Source organism: Salmo salar, chromosome ssa20 (genome assembly GCF_905237065.1).
Source record: "Salmo salar chromosome ssa20, Ssal_v3.1, whole genome shotgun sequence".
Lineage (NCBI taxonomy): Eukaryota > Metazoa > Chordata > Actinopteri > Salmoniformes > Salmonidae > Salmo > Salmo salar.
Genome location: NC_059461.1, coordinates 9,737,435 through 9,759,010, shown reverse-complemented (window position 1 = coordinate 9,759,010; position 21,576 = coordinate 9,737,435). Strand labels below are relative to the sequence as shown.

The window sequence follows — 21,576 nt, the reverse complement described above, 5'->3', positions numbered from 1 at the left end:
CTGGGAACACATTAGATTATTTTCTAAAATGTTTTGATGTCAAAATATGTACGTGTTTAATTTATTGTTTCTTTAAAAGAGGATGTTAGGTGCCCTCTTTTAAACAGTGTTGACTTTAACTTGACATGCTCTAAGTGGCTTTAAAATGCCAGCCTGGGGACGAGCTGCTAAATATTTCAGAACAATCTCTAACTGGGATTGTGTGAGAGGAGACTGCTACTGTAGATTCTCTCTGAGTGCTCTGAGTATACGTCTGCCCCAGTCAACCCAGTGCAGCAGTCAAAAATACACTGGGGCTCCTCAACATCTGCTTTCAAAATAGATAATGACAACACAAAGGATATCTACTGCTTCTGCTGCTAATGAGGCCCTGTGTGGTGACAATGTGAACCTGACACTCTCCCTTAACTCTCACGTGTACCACACACACACGCGTTGATGCACATCCTGTGTGACACACTATCATCACCAGCCTCCACCACACACGCTCTCTCCCATATAATTACACCGTCGAGTTCCTAATCCGCCGATTGAAAACCTACACGTCTCCAGAAGTCTCTCAATATACTCCCTCCCAGACAGAGTGCACGGATGATATGGGGAAGGAGAGGGGGTGAGGGGAGGATGAGGGAGGGAGGGAATAATCAAGTACAAGCTTAACTGCAGAGACTGTCAAGTGAAGAAAATAATATTTGTCCAGCTGGACAGGCCTCCCTTTGTGCGGGCTAAATGAATGTTGAGCTTTCTGTCTGGCGTGTCAGGGTGGTAGGCCTACGTACGGCAGGCTGTTTGGACTTTGACAGGGATTATTAAAATCACAGCAGATGAAGGGGAGAGGAGTGTGAGAAAGCCAAATTGACACTGACACTCTCCATTACATTCCATTTGACTCATGATGACGGTGTTGATATGGGCCGAGCCCCACCAGCGCATGATTGGCTGTTCGAGGATGTGTTAAGCACCGAGGGGGCGTCATACTGAGGTGAACCGAGATGGATTGTTTATTTAAAGCCTGTAGTGAAGAGTCCCCTTTCTTGTTAGTTATTTTTTTACCTATTATTTATTTTTTAACGTTAACTGGTTGTAGTGTCACTGTCTGATAATACTTAGAAGCTATGCATTTTGATCAGGGGTCCCCCTACTGTAAGTGGAACAGAGGACAGGGATGAGGCGGAACATATTTAAGTTGCCTCTTGTTTCAGGTGCAGTTGATTTACGGCTCCTGATAACAATCTTGTTTGAGGAGAAATCAAATTACCATGTCTCATATGTTATGGTGGTGTGTGTGTGTGTGTGTGTGTGTGTGTGTGTGTGTGTGTGTGTGTGTGTGTGTGTGTGTGTGTGTGTGCGCGCGCACGTGTGTTTGGAGGGGGTCCATCCATGGTCTATTTGATAAAATATCTTTGAATGTGATGGCTTCATTTTGTTACATTCATTATTTACTGTGTACATAATGGATTCAATAAGAACTAAACAAGAGACCTATTGATTTTTTTTTCTCCAAGAAAAACATCCATTGAACCAAAGCATTTTTAGTCTGTGATACTGACAATGTCTTGTTTGTTGTTTTTGTGAGAAAATACATTTTCCATTATTCTCCGTTCGTTCTCACTCTCCTTCTTCTCTCTCGCTCTGCCTCAGGCAGGATGGAATGGCAGGGGGACCTTCCACAGGATCATGCCTTTGTAGAGCTCCTGCTTCCTGGGCTTCCCAGCGAGCTGGATATCCAACAGCTGCTCCGAGACACAGAGGACAAACTCAAACTCAATGCCTGCAGGTCAGTGTCTCTCAGGACCACCATAACTAGGACCCAGAGTGTCTAGTTTGAGTGTCTAGTTTGAGAAACAGATGCCTCACAAGTCCTCAACTGGCAGCTTCATTAAATAGTACCAGCAAAACACCAGTGTCAACGTCAACAATGAAGAGGCGACTCCGGGATGCTGGCCTTCTAGGCAGAGTTCCTCTGTCCAGTGTCTGTGTTCTTTTGCCCATCTTAATCTTTTATTTTTATTGGCCAGTCTGAGATAAGGCTTTTTCTTTACAACTCTGCCTAGAAGGCCAGCATCCCGGAGTCGCCTCTTCACTGTTGACGTTGAGACTGGTGTTTTGCGGGTACTATTTAATGAAGCTGCCAGTTGAGGACTTGTGAGGCGTCTGTTTCTCAAACTAGACACTCTAATGTACTTGTCCTCTTGCTCAGTTGTGCACCGGGGCCTCCCACTCCTCTTTCTATTCTTGTTAGAGCCAGTTTGCGCTGTTCTGTGAAGGGAGTAGTACACAGCGCTATACGAGATCTTCAGTTTCTTGGCAATTTCTCGCATGGAATAGCCTTCATTTCTCAGAACAAGAATAGACTGACGAGTTCCAGAAGAAAGGCCTTTGTTTCTGGACATTTTGAGCCTGTAATTGAACCCACAAATGCTGACGCTCCAGATACTCAAGTAGTCTAAAGAAGGACAGTTTTATTGCTTCTTTAATCAGGACAACAGTTTTCAGCTGTGCTAACATAATTGCAAAAGGGTTTTCTAATGATCAATTAACACAGGAGTGATAGTTGCTGATAATGGGCCTCTGTATGCCTATGAAAGTATTCCATAAAAAAATCTGCCATTTCCAGCTACAATAGTGTCACGTCCTGGCCAGTATATAAGGTTAATTGTTTTGTAGTTTGGTCAGGGCGTGGCAGGGGGTATTTGTTTTATGTGGTTCGGGGTGTTGTGTTTGTGTAAAGGGTGTTTGATTTAGTATTTCCGGGTTTTGGTTTATGTTTAGTTAATTCTAGGGTTAGTCTAGTGTGTGTGTTTCTATGTTTGGTTGATTGGGGTTGGGACTCTCAGTTGAAGGCAGGTGTTGTCTATCTGCCTTTGATTGAGAGTCCCATATATTAGGGTGTGTTTGTATGTGTTATTTGTGGGTGATTGTTCTGTGTTTTGCCTTGTGCCTTACCAGACTGTTTTTGTTGATCGTTCGTGTTTTGTTATTTTGTACGTTCATTTTGAAGATAATTAAAAATCAAGATGAGCATTCACGTACCTGCTGCGTTTTGGTCCTCATTCACCGACAACAACTGTGACAAATAGTCATTTCCAACATTAACAATGTCTACACTGTATTTCTGATCAATTTGATGTTATTTTAATGAACAGAAAATGTGCTTCTCTTTAAAAAACATGGACATTTCTAAGTGACCCCAAACTTTTGAACGGTAGTGTATATTCAGTTGAAGTCGGAGGTTTTCATACACTTTAGCCAAGTACATTTAAACTCAGTTTTTCACAATTCCTTACATTTAATCCTACTAAAAATTCCCTGTCTTAGGTCAGTTAGGATCACCACTTTATTTTAAGAATGTGAAATGTCCGAATAATAGTAGAGAGAATGATTTATTTCAGCTTTTCTTTCCTTCATCACATTCTCAGTGGGTCAGAAGTTTACATACACTCAATTACTATTTGGTAGCATTGCCTTTAAATTGTTTAACTTGGGTCAAATGTTTCGGGTAGCCTTCCACAAGCTTCCCACTATAAGTTGGGTGAATTTTGGCCCATTCCTCCAGACAGAGCTGGTGTAACTGAGACAGGTTTGTAGGCCTCCTTGCTCACACTCGCTCTTTCAGTTCTGCCCACAAATTTTCTATAGGATTGAGGTTAGGGCTTTGTGATGGCCACTCTAATACCTTGACTTTGTTGTCCTTAAGCCATTTAGCCACAACTTTGGAAGTATGCTTGGGGTCATTGTCCATTTGGAAGACCCATTTGCGACCAAGCTTTAACTTCCTGACTGATGTCTTGAGATGTTGTTTCAATATATCCACATAATGTTCCTACCTCATGATGCCATCTATTTTGTGAAGTGCACCAGTCCCTCCTGCAGCAAAGCACCCCCACAACATGATGCTGCCACCCCCGTGCTTCACAGTTGGGATGGTGTTCTTCGGCTTGCAAGCCTCCCCTTTTTCCTCCAAACATAACGATGGTCATTATGGCCAAACAGTTCTATTTTTGTTTCATCAGACCAGAGGACATTTCTCCAAGAAGTACGATCTTTGTCCCCATGTGCAGTTACAAACTGTAGTCTGTCTTTTTTATGGCGGTTTTAGAGCAGTGGCTTCTTCCTTGCTGAGTGGCCTTTCAGGTTATGTCGATATAGGACTCATTTTACTGTGGATATAGATATTTGTACCTGTTTCCTCCAGCATCTTCACAAGATCCTTTGCTGTTGTTCTGGGATTGATTTGCACTTTTCGCACCAAACTACGTTCATCTCTAGGAGACAGTACGCGTCTCCTTTCTGAGCGGTATGACGGCTCAGTGGTCCCATGGTGTTTATACTTGCGTACTATTGTTTGTACAGATGAACGTGGTACCTTCAGGCGTTTGGAAATTACTCCCAAGGATGAACCAGACTTGTGGAGGTCTTCAATTTTTTTCTGAGGTCTTGGCTGATTCTTTTGATTTTCCCATGATGTCAAGCAAGGAGGCACTGAGTTTGAAGGTAGGCCTTGAAATACATCCACAGGTGCACCTCCAATTGACTCAAATGATGTCAATTAACGTATCAGAAGCTTCTAAAGCCATGACATAATTTTCTGGAATTTTCCAAGCTGTTTAAAGGCACAGTCTACTTAGTGTATGTAAACTTCTAACCCCTTGGAATTGTGATACAGTGAATTATAAGTGAAATAATCTGTCTAAACAATTGTTGGAGAAATTACTTGTGTCATGCACAAAGTAGATGTTCTAACCAACTTGCCAAAGGTATAGTTTGTTTACAAGAAATTTGTGGAGTGGTTGAAAAACAAGTTTTAATGACTCCAACCTAAGTGTATGTAAACTTCCGACTTCAACTGTATGTATTTTTTTTGGGGGGGGGGGCTTGCCTGTTTTGCATGTTATTTTGACGTTAAATACGAGTCACATATCAGTTTGCAAACAATGCAAAAAAAAAATAAGATATAATTGAGTTAATAAAGCCGCATACAAACATGTTCTCTTTTTTTGTTTTCTTGAGTAAAGCAGCTCCAAAATGCAGGTGTTTCAGCCTAGCTCAGTGCTTTCTGTGGTGTTGGAGCAAGCCAACAGAAAATAGGAGCGTTGCGCCGTGATTGGCTCAGTGTTCTGTCACTCATGGGGACACTATGTCACGGCCAAGTAGTAAGGGTAGACATCAACATTCAAGCCCTGTGGCTCCTGCCATAGAATTTCATTACTAGTACCCTTCCAAGAAGGCTCAGGTCATTGGTCACAGATAAAATTACGTCAAATCACGTTATATGTACAGTAGCTTTGATTGTACTGATCATGTCAACATCTTACTTTCAAAATCTTAGCTAGCAGTCATCATCATGAATCAATTTGACAATCTACTGGCAAATACTTTTTAATCCTTGTCATATGAAGAGAAATAATGACGAGAAATTATAGATTAAATTTATTGTTGCTCATCGGCCATTGGACATAAACATTACACAACAAGTTGGAAATCACAAATTCAACAATGAGGGGTTTGGAAGGAATCGTTGACAATGGCTAACTGCAAGGATTGCAACTGGGAAGCCGTGAATAAACAAGCTCAGACTGGGAAAATACGTTTTGAACGGCCATCCATATCCAACTCGGAATTGTAAATCCGGCCTCTTTCTCTTTCTTTGATGACAAATTTTGGTTACGAAGGACCGCCGCGCCACCTTCCTGTTCAAGTGAGCACATCACAACAAGGTGAGCCTAAAAATGTCTTATATGCTGCTGCATAAATTATGTTATATGCCAGGGAGATATGTATACTGTCGCTAAGAAAGGCATACTAAGTGTATGTTGTGTAGTAAGCTGTTAGTAGCCCATGTGCCTCACCCTAATAATTTGGTCTATTTACACCTCTTAATTTTGCCTAATGTTACTGTTCTGACTCAGTGGTGCACATGTAGCCTATAACCAGTTTTTGAGAAATGTAATCATCGAATATTGTAAGAGCTTTCATTGTCTGCTTATATGCCCCTATATTGTCTGCTTATATGCCCTTATATGGTTCTGACTTGGTGTACAGGGAAATCACTGTAAGAACGGCCCATGTTCTGAATTCTGTCGCTGTACATTTCAAAAGTGCTGAACAAATAGATATATACGTCTGTCCTGGCTCGCTCATTAATGTCTTAATCGAAATTACGGATCGCCTCTTATCTGCTTGTCGTCCCCTTATGCAATAGTTTGTACATCTCAATTGTCAGTAGAAACTACATTTTTTTAAGCAAGTCAGCCATATCAGCTATGTTTTTTGAAAATCCAGTAAATGAGGCTGAATGAATTGTTTCGCTGCCAGACAAGGTTTCACTGCTAGACAAGGCTCCGCTGATAGCCAGGTGTAGCAGTGGTAAGGTGTTGGGACTGCTGTTGGGACTCAGCTGTTGGGACAGCTTTATGTAGGCCCTAGCAGTTTGTGGGCGTCGTTTGTCACCGTTATAGTGCAAAAATCACCACTGCTGCTTAGTGACATCACCAGGCGGTAAATTACTTAATAGACCAATAAGAAAGAGAGTTCCAAACCTCTCTGCCAATAACAGCTAGTTTGGATTTTGACAGGGATTATCAGTATTCCCCTGCACTCAGACCACTTCCAGACAGTCCGAGCAAAATTCTTGCTTGAGAAATTGCTCTTGCTAAAAAGCAATTTTTGTAAGGTACATAATTGTTACCCAGAAATGATTTGATATTGAGATAAAAAAAACAGCTGCATTGGGCCTTTAACATTGAGAAGACTCTACAACAAGGTCTGGCCTTGTAGCATTCCAACTCTGTTGTAAGTTTAATATTTTAGCACGTTTGTCACGTCCTGACCATAAAGTGCTCTTATTTTCTATGGTAGAGTAGGTCAGGGCGTGACTGGGGGGTTTATTCTAGTTCCATTTTTCTATGTTGGTTTCTAGTTTCTTTTTTCTATGCTGGGGTTTTTGTATGATTCCCAATTAGAGGCAGCTGGTCATTGTTGTCTCTAATTGGGGATCATATTTAAGTAGTTGTTTTTCCCACCTGTGTTTGTGGGAGATTATTTTGAGTTAGTGCATGTTGCACCGCTGTCGTCACGGGTTTGTTATTAGTTTATTGTTTGTATTGCGAAGTTTTCACATTTAAATAAAAAATGTGGAAAGATACTCACGCTGCGCCTTGGTCCGTTCCTACACACACTCGTGACAACGTTGTTAAAGATAGCTGCTGAAACCATTTGTGTGCGTGTGTTCTGTTACTAATGAGCATTCCTAGCCGTTGCCAAGTATCTGTCAGAAACTTCAGTGTGGGTTTACAGTTATTAAAGGTTAATTTGAGAAGTGAATGGTTGATTAAGATGCTCGTTGTTTACATTTTGATCTTTTGTGAGCTTGAAGAAGTCAATTATCTTTGAAAACATCATGGAGCAGAGCCCTCAAGCTTTAGAAGATTCACTAATCTCAATTTGCCATTTACAATGAAGAGCTCTTCTCCAACCTATGTGAAAGAACATGCTTTTACAGCAACATTGCAGATTAAGAGCCTTTGATTGTCTGTCTGCCTCTTTTGTTCGTACTCCATCCGTTTGTATTCAGTTATGATGCAGCATGATAACATTATTCACTTATAGTAAAGGAGTGAATCTTAAGATATGTGCCCAGACTGACTTTTATGTAAATCTTGCATAGACAGTTTAAGAATATCCCGTTTTAGGATTTATACATCAAAGGGAACATTACACCTGCTTTTCCAACCAGTTACCACTGACTCATTTTGAGGTGTGTGAAAGCCACTTTGATGAGAACTTCTGCTCCAATATTACATTCTTAACCCCCCCCCTTCCCACATGAGATGGCTAGACAGGCCACCCGATTCTGTGTCTGTCGCTCTCTTTCATTCGTTCTCTCTCTCTTTGAAAATACCACACTCAGGACAGAGTGACATGGACTAGGCTCTCAATATTTTGATGGCACATATTGAGGGGGGGAGGGAGGAAGGGAGAGAGAGAGAGAGAGGAACCAGAGGAGACCGGGCATAGTGAAGGAGGGAGGGAGGGAGAGAGAAAGAGAGAGAGAAATCTATATTTCAGCTCTTTTATCCTTTGTGCTGCTGTGAGGGCGAGGATAGATGATGAGGGACAGGCTAAATGTGGCGGCTGAACAAAGCCTCTCACTCTGGTACCATTAGCGTTTGCGTCTCATCCCCCCTTTTCTCGCCCTCTTTTTTGGGGGAAAATGGGAACAAAATAATTGAAGATTCCACATCTTGAAACGAAAACCCTTGGGTAGGTAATTCAAGGCTTATTACTGAAGGCCAAGGCATTTTTCTTCCTTCTAAGCATTAAAGGGTTATTTTGTGTTCCTGTGGATATGGGAGAGGGATAACCATTATGAGAACAAAGGGACAGATAATGGGGAATTGGGCAAAAAATCTGGCGATCCCCACTCAGTCTGCACCTCCGGTCAGTCAGCCTTGGGCTCATCTCAGCCCATTTGGGGACTAGTAGACAGACGCTGGCAAGGCTCCTCTCTTACAGTACCTCCACCAAGGTCAGCCTCTGTCACACACAGAGGCAGCCGCACACGTACACACACACACCCACACATTCACACACACCTGCTGCCTAATCCATTTATCAGTGTCTGGGACAAATTATGGAAGAGGAGAAGAGTAAAGGGAATCGGGACGATGAGAAGAGACGTTGAGAGAGAGAGAGACATAAAGAGAAAGAGAGACAGAGAGAGAGGGAGAGACAGAGAGAGAGACATAAAGAGAAAGAGTGAGCTCCCACTGCCCACTCCCATGAAGGAAGGCTTCAACCTATTTGTGGGTCAGACTGGCTGGCCTGTTCCCAGCTCTCAGATGTCAGAGATTTGCCTAAGAGCTGCTCCCTAATTGAAGGAGATTAAGATAGGCTGACAACGGGGCCTGGCTCCCCAAATTGAAATGCTGTAATCCATTAGGTTTCATCAAATGGTACACTTCAGGAGGCCAGCAGAAAAAGTCCTCTAATGAAGTGTCAGTGCAGGCCAAGGGACTGCAGACACCGCTGTCGCCTTTCTGCAAGGCAGAGAAATGGCTTACACTAGACGCCTGCCAACATTTCTCATAGTTAGATCTGCCGTGTGTCTGAGTGCGCGTGCTTTTATGTACCTTAAACATGTATGTGTGTACATCATCATCGGTCTGCGTACGTTTGTGTGTATGCGAGTGTGTGGCAGCGTGTGTGTGTGCCTGCGGTCTCTGGCAAGGTTGAGGGCTCTAAGAGGGCCACGGGCAGGGCGAAGGGGGATCCGTTTCAGCCTGTTCATTGAACCCCTTTCCCTCTTGTTTCCGTGTAGAATGGGGCCTTTTGATGGGGCAGATATTTGGTTCCCAGGCGGCCGGTCCAGTTTGGAGCTAGGGCTTATTTGAAAGGGATCGCTTCCTGCCCCCTCTCTGCTTTCCTCTCCCCGGAGCCTGACAGACAGCCCCGCAGCCCACCCACACTAAATTAATTCTGACAAGGAACTTAAGATAACGTCAATGCGCTGACTAATCACAGGATTGGGTTTCTGTAAGTCACAGAGCTGTGAAATGTGCCATCTAACAAAAGCCCTCCAATCGCTCCTTTCTTTGGGGTGAGAGGGTGGGGACGGAGTGGTGGTGGTGTGCCCGGGCTGCCTTGCAGGGTATTGCTGTAGCCCAATCTGAAAAACAATTCCATTTCGTTGGGGATGTGAGAAGGGGTAAGGAGGTGGGGAGTGATAAGATTTGACATGTTTGTCGAGAGACTTTAAAGAAACTTCTCCTCCACTCATCTCCCAGCCTTTTGTTTAGCTTTAACTATGTGGTTCTTTTCACCTCTGGTCTGTCCATTGTCGCTTTCACTTGGAGAATTGACTGGTGTTTTCTCATGTCAAACTGCTGTCTTTCTCCTCCCGTCTCTATCTCTCGCTGCATTAGCTGTCTTAGCTCTGCAGCTTGTGAGCCCTGTGCGGTGAAAGTCATTGTGGTTGAGGCTAATCCGGTAGAGTTGATTAATCTCCAGATTGTTCCCACACCTCAGGGCTAAAGGTGAGACATTGTGAGGTGCTCTTAGTCCATACACCCTGAGTTGGACCCCAGCCTGGCAGGTGGCACACAGACATTCAATCAAACTGTAAATCCTACAGTGGACCTTCAAAGCTGAGATGAGCAGAAAAGATGAGATGAGAGCGAGAGAGAAGTAGGGGTGGGACATAAAAGTGTGTACTGTATGTGCGTGCGTGTGTGTGCGTGCGTGACTGTGTATGGCCGTATGTGTTCACTGGCGCACGCGTCTTTCTATATAAAGAGGTAAACTGAGAGGTGTATGCTGTAAAATGGTGTGTTTTGATGGCGTTGAGAGGCAGGCTGACGGACCAGATGGATGCTCATTTAAGACCTGCTGTCTGAGTAAAGTCCTGGGGTGGAGCCCAGATCACACATCCACGTTTATGACTAACATTAAATAGACTGCCTCTATCTGCCGCTCCTATACACATTTTAACATGAAGATATGTGGGCTAAAACAAATGTCAGTTTGTCAGAAATGTGAAATGTCAGCTTGGCTTGCTTTGATTGGTAGAGTGGAGCTAGTGATTTCTTGTTTTGTGCTATATTGGTTCATTTGGAGAAAAACATTGAGCTATATTAATTTGTATGCGTGAACACAATTCAAACAATGCATATGTACTCAATACATAATGATGCACAAGAAAACCTTTCCCTGCATTAATGGGATACAATTCTTGAACAGTGTGACATCCAAGGTAAGGTCACAGAAGTTATTCAATAAAAACAAACAGCAATTAAAAAATACATTGATTTTAGGTGGGGGAAAAAAGTATTGTGTTCATTTTACAGACAGCACTGTCAGCGTTTCTCGCACAAGCCGTTAGTGGTGGGAGCTAGTGCTGTTTTACAGCTAGCTCTTGACTATCATTGTGGAAGAATGTGTGTTCCCCTCCAACAACACCTGTCACCACTTGGATGTCCTCTGTGGTGTCACAGACACACCACCATTCCCCTGGTGTGTTCTGGCTTTCTGTCAGTCAGCAAATTCAGCATCAAATGAAATAAATAGACTGTCTATACGTACAACTTCGTCTAGCCAACTAAAACCACGTGTGCGGGATTCAATCGACAGCAATTTGGACACAGATCGGTGGTCTATAACGTTTTATGCCCCACATTTTCCCTCTGAAATGAAAGTGTGTCACGTTGAATGGTTATTTAATGTGTCGTCATTGGGAGACATCTGGATGTGTGTATCGCCGACTCGAGGAGCTTTACAGGCCCAGAGTGGTGAATGAGCTGGGTGTTAGTAAATGGAACTGTTTCCTTTTCTCTCATTCTCTTTATCTCTCTCTCTTTCTCTTACTCTCTCTGTTTCTCCCCTCTCTCTCTCTCTCTTACTCTCTCTCTCACACATGCACAGATGAGTGCTAGCATTGATTTTCATGGACACGACTAAACATGTTGAGCCCGCGAATGTCATATCTAATCTGTCACATTATCAAAGCTAAACTACTCCCCCCCGCAAGATTAACGACTCAACTAGGTCCTGTCTACCCAATGGCAGTTCCGTTATTTCTTGGCCCTAACCCCTACAGATCTGATAGATGCCGCTCTGCCTTACCACTGAGCTAGTATACAGCTAGGGACTGTCCCTTAAACTCAACAGTGAGGGCCTTACAGTAGAGTGGGCTATCCCCGAAGTCGAGTGCCTACGCTCCTTCAACCTGCAACCCGGCACCTCTTCAGGATCGTCAAGGCCAGAGCTTCAACCTTAGAACACTATGGGGTGCTCTCTCTCGGGTTGGCTTAGCCCAGAATCATCTCCTCCTACGACTTCTACCAATGCGCTCAGCATCTATAGCTATGTCTCGGGTTAGGTTATTTTATACCAGTCACTCGAGTCCCCAATAGACTAATTAACCAGATGCAAAAAAAATCCTCAACGAATCAAGTCTACTTCAGAAACCTAGAGTAGAACGATATGCACTTGTATGGCTCTTTGATGAAACAGGGTTTCAGAACAATAAAGCAGGTTTATTCAAAATTCCAGAAACAGGCATAAAAAATCCCAGATCAATCAACCAATCACAAATCAATGATAAGTAAAAATGTACAGTAAATTAAATTGATAGACAACCTTCAGCGCCCTTAACTAAACCCCTTTTGGTGTGTGCCAATAAAATATAATATAGATTTTTTTTACCTTCTATAACTCTATAAACAGTTTGTTGGCTCCCCCCTCAGGATGATAAGTCCCTCAGATGGCGTCTAAAACTTTAACAACTACTTCACACTTCTATCAATGAGGTACCCTTAAAGATTCCCCCTAGAATTTTACTTTGACTGAGTATGATACGAATCAAAATATACTTTAAGCTAAAAAGCTACAGCAAAAATCTTCTTCCTGGGCTCCCGAGTGGCGCAGCAGTCTAAGGCACTGCATCTCAGTGCTAAAGGCATCACTACAGACCCTGGTTCGATTCCAGGCTGTATCACAACCGGCCATGATGGGAGTCCCATAGGGCAGCGCACAATTGGCCCAGCATCGTCTGGGGTTAGGGTTTGGTCTGGGTAGGCCGTAATTGTAAAATATAATGTGTTCTTAACTGATTTGTATGTTAAATAAACTTTTTTTTTTTAAAACAGCAGTCGACAGGTTCTTCTAGCAAGCTCAGAGTTTTTTCCCCATCAAAAAAATCCTATCTCTTTTATACCCTCCATTTTCCTTTCTGCTAACTCATTGTGGCTAACACCTACCCTAATGACGTATTTTTTTTCCACCTAAACAGGACGTCCATCCACTTCACCCCTAACCGTTCTCACCTGGCAATTTCCAGATCACGCAAACATCCTTATGTACCTTATTATTAACCTTAACTTTTAAACCCTGGTTCGATTCTAGGCTGTATCACAACCGGCCATGATGGGGGTCCCATAGTCCCATGTACAGAGCCCATCTGTAAACAGCCCATTTATCTACCTACCTCATCCCCATACTGTATTTATTTATTTATCTTGCTCCTTTGCACCCCAGTATCTCTACTTGCACATTCATCTTCTGCTCATCTACCATTCCAGTGTTTAATTGCTATATTGTAATTACTTCACCACCATGGCCTATTTATTGCCTTAACTTACCTCATTTGCACTCACTGTATATAGACTTTTTGTTTTCTTTTTCTACTGTATTATTGACTGTGTGTTTTGTTTATTCCATGTGTAACTCTGTGTTGTTGTAAGTGTCGAATTGCTACGCTTTATCTTGGCCTGGTCGCAGTTGCAAATGAGAACTTGTTCTCAACTAGCCTACCTGGTTAAATAAAGGTGAAAAAAATTATAATTATAATAAAAAACATTCATTCTTAATCAATGTCAATTCTCTCTCAATGTTCATTCTTCTTTGTGCTCCGTGTGCGTGTGAAAGGGAAACTTCTTCATGAGTGTGTGCGTGGGTGGATGCAAATGTGTCTCTAAAATGTCAAAGAGAACTGGGCCTTAACCTACTACTCTTGATGTGTGTGTGTGGCGAGTGTGTGTGTGTGCCTGTGTGTGTGTGTGGCGAGGGGTCGCGAGAGAAGTGACACTGGGAGACGCACATGTATCAGACGTGTGTAACACCACTTCACACCAGACACTCAGTACACACACACACACACACACACACACACACACACACACACACACACACACACACACACACACACACACACACACACACACACACACACACACACACACACACACACACACACACACACACACACACAGCCGGGATATATTGATGTCTGTGTTCATTACTGCTGATGTGTCTCTCTCGGGGTTTGGGGGTGTGTCGGTGGCGGGACAGGGAGGTGGGGGGAATACAGTACTGTTATGCAGTATGTGATGGAGGTGACAGTCAGAGGTTTATTGTGAGTGGCGTGTGTCTCTGTCCCTCTCCAGTATAGAACAGAATCTGAAGGAACTTCAGGGGAAGATGGGTGAGTCCTGGACGGGGGAGCATCCGCCCAGCCCAACGGAATGTCTGCAGTGGTTTAACCCACGGAACAACAGCACTGTCAGGCCTGTCGCCACAGGAAACCAGGAGCTTCTGGACTTCCTGAAAGCTCTGGTAATAACACATCATGATAATAATGATGAGAGAGGGGTGAACCTACAATGTACAATGCTATGTAGTTCACTAGCCAGTCAAAATGTGCTTAACAATAACCATCCATAAAAGGAAAAAGATTTGCTGATCGTATTGATACCTATAAACATGTTGACAGCTCCTCCATGAACCATCCTTCCTCCTCCTCTTCAGCTCCAGTACCTTAGGACCGAGGAGGAGGGGCGAGAGGACGTGACCCTCCAGCTGCTCCACAACATCTCCTCCCAGTGTGGCGTGTCCTTCCCCAACACCACCCCCTCGCCCATCCTCCAGCAGCCCGGCCCCTCGGCACACACCTTGGTCCACACGGTCAGGGACGACAGTGCTCTGGAGAGCCATGAGGTGTGGGACGAGGTAAGGCTCCGGCTGCGGCGCCACCTGCTGGACAGACTTTCCTGTTCCCTCCCCGTCCCTCAGCGCATCTACTGTCTGCAGCAGCTGTTCTTCCTCTACCCAGAGTGGGAGGTGCTGACGCACTACCAGGGCCTGAGGAGCCAGGCTGTCCTGTCTCTGCTCCACTCTGCCCTGGCCTCCAGCCCCGGTGGGAAGGAGACGGGCTTCGACAGGCTGGCCCTGGGGCTCCGTGCTGCCGCCCCGGCCCTGTGCTCGGCCCTCAGGGAGGAGCTCCAGGTCCTCAACGGGGTGGCCAAGCCCCACACCATTCTGGGTTTCCTGAATGCTGCCTACCTGAACACTGTGTCCCAGGAGCTGGGCGCCATGATGGAGAGAGAGTGTGAGAACGCCCTAAAAGACAACACTACGCTGAGCGGTGGCAAGGGAAGGAAAACCTCGGCCAGGACCAAGGCTACTGTAGGTCAGTGGAGCAAACCTGTTACTCTCTCTAAACTGTACCACACTCTCCCCACACTGTAAGGTTCTGCATTTATTTTCTTAATCAACCTTGTGTTCTGTTTCGTTGTGTTCTGGAACATAGCCCTGTCTTTCATTTTTGTTCATTGATTTCACCTGTGTTAGTTACTCACCTGGTCTCATCGGCTCCTTATTTAGTTCAGTTCATTCTGTTTGTGCCTTTGTGAGGTATTGTTCGTTTTCACTCTAGTAAGCCTTTTCCTAGCTCGTTTCTCTACACCTTTTTCTCTCTGAGTATTCATTGCACACACCAAGCACTGGAGAAGGAGCAATCCTTCTCTACATTCTTTCACGTTCCATTCACTTGAACACAAGTTGTAATTTGACTCTTTTACTACAGAGTACTTCACTTAAGGCTTTCTCTCATAGCAAAATAACGCAAACCAAGGGTAAAACAGACAAAGATGACCTTGGTAGTGAGCACAGGCCTTGTAACCTATCCTTCACAGCTAAGGATACGCCTAGGAGTTGATGGTTCCTTACGTTATCGGCCTTGGGCTAGGGAGAAGAATAGAATGAAACAGCTGAGAAGTATTTACAAAAATGTAAAAGGAAGTCATTTCTCTTGTGTGGGAGGAAAGGAGTGATGTACAGAGAGACTGGGGAACAAAAAATCTGTTCATGGTATGTCACATCTGATAGATCTCCTTATACTCTATGTTTGGCTCTCTGATTGGCCTATTTATGGGATAGATGGGGTAACCATCCACAAAGTAGACAACTCCATTGTTTACTTTCCCAAAATGGTGCATATGTCAGGCGTGCTTCCTTCTGGGGATGGGAAGTGTGCTTTTTACATCTGCCACTCTTCTAAACCCACAGCCGTCTCTCGCTCTCTTTCCCTCCCTTCCTAGCTCCCTCTCTCCACCTCTCTCCCGCTCTCTTTCCCTACCCTTAAACATGAGATGAAAGAAGGCAGCCAGGATAATTGGCCGTGCGTCAGTTAGGCTGTTTGATCACAGCGCGGCGGCTGTGGCTCCGGCTACACACCTACGTGCCGCTCAACAAACCGTCAAATGTAGCACCGGAGGCAGAACATCTCACCAAAGGGAAGCAGCGCCCGCAAAGTGTAACGACACTAAAGCGATGCAGTTTTTTTTTGCCCCTTGTCATGTGAGTGCCTGCTCCACCGCAACAACTGTGGGACGGGGATCGGGGCTAGTTTTTTTTGGGGGGGGGGTCACATCAACGAAAGACAACAGTAGACACCCAAACATAAACAGATCCACCAAGGACACTGTGGCCTAATCAGCGGAGTGGCTTCACGTCATTTTCCAGGTCTATGGCGGTTGTCTTTACCTATGGAGATCTTCAAGGGCTGCTTTGACAACGATGACACACAGAAAAACAATATGCATATATTCACTTGATGCATACATTCTCAGATCCCCCTGTAGCGTGTTATTGTTTATTTCCGCCTATCTATTTATCTGCTGGATTTTCAATGGAGGGGTGGGTAAGGGAGGGGAGCCTGGGAGGCAGCCTGAGCCTGTGCTTCCTTCCCAGAGCTCTCCCAGGGGAGTGCAGTCTCTGGCATCAACTACTGTCAAACCACTGAACCATTTAACAGCGTTCACATCAGCGAGATGTGACAGTTCTTTTAACCCCTCTCTCTGAATGGGGAAGTTCTGACATTGTTCCCAGACAGATGTGAGTGTCTCAGCCCTTTGTAGCCCCTTTCCTCACCGTCCCTCGCTCTCCACCTCCTTTCTTTTTTTCCCCCCTCCCCTTTCTCTCTCCTTCCCGGTAGTAATGGGGTGATCAGTAGGACTCTGGAGTCTGCCGGACAGATTGACTGGCCAGGAACAATGCAAGCTTTAAACCTTACTATCACACCTCACTGCGTCTGGACAGGAAAAGGGGTAATCAAGGGTGTGTGTGTCTGTTTGTGTGTTCGTGCACATACACGTGCATTGCTAACTGCCAGGTAGTCTGTCTTTGAATGTGTGCGAGTGTTTGTGCAGCATTTAAGTACCTTAGAGGAAATGTGTAATTTCCATTATGTCTAATGATGACATGCAGTAATTTGGCAGAAATTAGTATCTTACACAGGCCTAATATATACATTATGTAAATTGCAGATTTTCCAAATCTGCAATTGAATAATTGCTTCCCAATTTGCGTAGTATAGAAACAGAACACACTTTTCATGTACACCATGGAAAGCAATACACCTGGCTTGCCTGCTTATACGTCTATCTGTAAACTTGTCCCGAGCAATCATTCAGCACAGCTGAAGATTCTCCATTCACACACTGAAGAACATCTGCATGCTCCCCTAGATATGAATTCCGTTCCCAGTTCCCACTAATTCTCTCCAACTTGTTCCGTGCGCTATAGAAGTACAGCATCTAGAAGGCTTGGGTTTGAACATGTGTAGTACGCACATTCACCTCCACCCTCCGCCCTCCTCCTCCCTCCTTGCCTCCTTCCTTGGCTCTTTTGAACTCCCTCCAATCAAAGCTCACCAGCCTATTCAGCAGAGAGAGCGCTTTAGTAGTGCCAGAGATAGCTAGCACTGCTACTGCCGCTGACGCCACCGCGGGAGATTCCTTCTGGGGATTGAGGCTACTTGGGAATGGTGTTTGTTAATATTTAATAAGAGCTGCTCCTCACTAGATCATATCTGTGCAGGGGTTCAGACGCGGTGTCTGCCGGGCCGTGCACACGAATGTAGCCATGTAATTACGGCAGGAGGAAGGGGGGTAGAACCAGAGGTTTTTATATGCCCAATGCTCTCTGTTTACGGCTTGTATAACCACAGCCCTGCACATCCCCACGCTGTCTAGAAGGTCTGGTGTTAGAGCTGTGGGTTCATGACCTAGTGAGGGGTTGTTTACTGATGTTAATGAGACTTCATTACGGGTGTGTGTGCGTGTGCGTGTGCGCGCGTGTGCGTGCGCGTGTGCGTGCGTGCGTGTGTGTGTGAGAGATTCTTTTATGTGTGTTCACAATTTCACTTGAGATTTGATGAATTCCATTATGTCCCATTGTCTCCAAACCCTAGGTCCATTGGAATTACTGCAAGAATAAACATGGCACTGTGTGTGTGTGTGTGTGTGTGTGTGTGTGTGTGTGTGTGTGTGTGTGTGTGTGTGTGTGTGTGTGTGTGTGTGTGTGTGTGTGTGTGTAGTACGTGTGTGTCAAATCCAGTTCCATTTCCTCAGAATGGTCACAAAAGCTTTTGTGCATCACTCTTGTTAAGCTCAAGCATATCAACAAACCACTCAAGTATTCTAGCACCTTCTTTCAGAGGGAGTAGAGCAGGGCTTATTGAGAGCACAGACAGGATAACACTCTGCTACTGTATGGAGTCCTAGAGGGTCCAAAAACACGGTCAGGGACCAAAACAAATGGCCTGTAATGAAATGTTGCCACACAATACAATACGTCCCTCTCTCCATTTGGAGCTGATTGGCTATAGAGTACAAGGAGAGAGCTGACAGCAGCCTTAGCCTGGCCACCGTGCACCCTCCCTTTCCCAAAGCGGGTTAATCGAGATATCAAAACGTCCCACTTTCCCCCCTGTGAACAGTGGGTAGACCCTGCTGTGGTTCAGGCAGACTGTGCCTCTTGCAGTCCAGGGGCCATGAGGGCCACGGGGGGGCGGAGGGGGGCCATCAGCGGGAGTCACCCATAATAAGGCTGTCTGGTTGAGCAGCGGGCCGCGACTGATAGAATGGGACCCAGCCGCCACCGGGCCCCGCGGGCAGTCCTCCTGGTGGCCCCCCCAGCGCCGTTCTGACCCTGCCACCCTCACGCAGGGGGCCAATCAGCGCCCTAAGAGCCGTGCCTGCTTTATACCCCCCTTAAACTGCCATGACACGCATACACACCATCCACCCCACCTTCCACCCGTCTCGTCTGAGTGCCAACATGCACGGGGGGCGAGGTAGAAAGGAGACCAGCTTGATGTAGGAGTGAGGGAGTCCCTGGGCCCTGCGGGTTACATCTGCATCTTTGTGGATATCTGCCTTCAATCCACTGACAAACCCTTTGTTGTTCTGTCAGTGCCAGTCTGCGGAGAGTAGCACCCGGCGATCTGCATGATAAACTTGTCAATGGGCGTTTGAAATGTACATACAGCTCCACACAGAGCTGAGGTTTTTATGACCAGCAACAATGTACGTACGCACACACACACACACACACACACACACACACGCAAATCTCAGCGCCTGTCTGTGTTATTGTAATCATGGGTGGAGTTGAGACGTGAGGCTTGAGGCCAGCCAGCTAACTATCCCTGGCAGAGTTAGAGAGAGTAGCCCTGGCAAAGGACCATAGAGATGTCATTCACGCTACAGGGAGAGTGAGAGAGAGAGAGAGAGAGGGGGAGAGAGATTGAGAGAGAGTGGGGGGGAGAGATAGGGAGAGGGAGAGAGAGAGAGAAAGAAAGAGAGAGAGGGGGAGAGATAGAGAGGGAGAGAGAGAGAGGGGGAGAGAGAGAGAGGGGGAGAGAGAGAGAGAGAGAGAGAGAGAGAGAGAGAGAGAGAGAGAGAGAGAGAGAGAGAGAGAGAGATTGAGAGAGGGGGGAGAGAGATAGGGAGAGAGAGAGAGAACGAGAGAGGGGGGAGAGATAGAGGGAGAGAGAGAGAGGAGGGGGGAGAGAGATAGAGAGAGAGAGAGAGAGAGAGGGGGAGAGATAGGGAGAGAGAGAGAGGGGGGAGAGAGATAGGGAGAGAGAGAGAGAGAGAGAGAGAGAGAGGAGTGAAATTAAATCAGTGGCTAAATTATTGCGTGATTGCCCATTCCCAACAGACTCTGGCAACATTTGGAAGAAAGTGTCTAATAATTGGTTTTTCGGCCACGTCAGACACATGCAATTCCCCTCACTAATGGGTCTGTTAGGTAGTGCCGGGCCTCCGGGGTCAGGGAAGTACAGAAGACGGCCAGACAACAAGCCGGTGCACCCCACTCTGACGACTGAGGGAACAAGAGAGAGAGTGAGACAGAAAGAGAGAGTGAGTGCTGAGGAAATGAAGTGGTAATAAGTACAGCCCAAAGGGGAAATGCACTTCAGTGTGAGTTTAATACATCAGGCCGGGGATTTGGCAGCCCGCCATACAGCAATTGTTTACATTTTTGCTCACTGGCTGCATCTGTTCTGTTTTGTAAACGGCACTAAACTATCCGCCCGTAAACACCGGAATCAATAACAACTGCTGAGGGAATTCCCTTCCCTCCTTCCATCCCTCCCTCTGTTTTCGTCCCCTCCCCTCTCTCCCTTTTCATGCCAGTCAAGGGGAGTGTGACTGTGACAGTAATGTTGTTCAGCTCAGGTGGAGCTGCCGTGGAGGAGACTGATGGCTTCCCCCCCCAAAATGGATGTTTGTGTTCCTTTTGTGTTCCTACCAAGCACATGCTGTCTATCATTGGCCACCATCCTCCACAACGATAGTACATGTTGTCTTTACTGGTAGATTGTCGTCCTACCTAGTCGCCTTGGTCATGACTGGGGAAATAAGAACATGACCTCGCTAGCTCCTCTTGGCTGGGTTTTCACCACGGCCATGAAACTATCCGTCACCACATAACACCAACTGCAGTATGCGACTCCATATAGCTAACACTATACTTCTATTTCAATGACTTGTTCTCCAAGTTAGGGTAGTCTAATATTCCCATTGTTTCCTGGCACAGTCTTTTATCTGTCACTCTCAATCAAAGAAATCTATAATTCAGGTGTGATACAATAGTGATCAAGTCCATTTTAGGGCTGCAATTGTGCTAGTTTCCTGTATAGTTTTTCTGTAGACTGACCCTTAAGTGAACCCTACCATCTTCCTCCCTGCCTCTCTGTGCTCTCTCGTCGATGACACACCTGGGTGCCTTAAGCACCCCCATTTGGTTCCACCGTGTGATGTGACACAGGCCTAATGACCTTTAAATGGCTGTATCCTGTATAGCAGTGGAGCCAGGGCTATAAATACATATTGTTCATATAGCAATGGGTGTTAGAGTAGACAGGGCTGTTACACTCCACGGTCATGTGTCACGGTGTGAGTGTTGGAGTGTTGGAGTGTTGGAGAGATGGAGAGACGGAGGAGGGAAACAGTCTTCCTGGGTTCACGGACAACTCACCTGAGAGAATAGAGAAGGGGAGTCAACAGGTTGCCCACTCAGGTTATGCGTTGGTGTTTCTTTGAGACACATCACATCTCGTTTAGATGGTTTGCTTGGAGATGTTGCCGAGAGAAAGAGAGAGAGATGAGAGCGTGTATGTGGTCACTGCACGACAGGGGAGGTAGAAACGGAGATGCACTTTCTCCTTTACTATGAGAATTGTTCCTCACCAAGAGATTGATGATTCACAGAAATGACTACATTTATTCCAAATTTTAACGTATTAAACCCAGAGGAAAAACTAAAAATACTCATGGGCGAAGGACCAATGGCTCCTCTTGAAGCCAAATATGTATTTGCCTGCCATTGCCTGAGGGACACTGAATAATAACATCTGCATAGTACATAGTAACTTACTTATTATTAGTATTATTGTTATTACTATTATTGTTATTGCTATTATTGTTATTTATATTATTATTGTTGTTTATC

The 21,576-nt window shown here is 45.3% G+C and overlaps 1 protein-coding gene across 1 annotated transcript in view; it reads left to right on the top strand.

Annotated features, from left to right (window-relative positions):
• Positions 1 to 21,576, top strand: part of kiaa0825 (KIAA0825 ortholog) — a 155,282-nt gene that overhangs the window by 11,375 nt on the left and 122,331 nt on the right. Inside the window, exons 2-4 of the mRNA XM_014160881.2 lie at positions 1,642 to 1,777; positions 13,941 to 14,109; positions 14,302 to 14,962. Coding sequence (XP_014016356.2) covers positions 1,647 to 1,777; positions 13,941 to 14,109; positions 14,302 to 14,962 — 961 coding nt within the window. The 5' untranslated portion in view covers positions 1,642 to 1,646. The remainder of the gene's footprint in view (positions 1 to 1,641; positions 1,778 to 13,940; positions 14,110 to 14,301; positions 14,963 to 21,576) is intronic.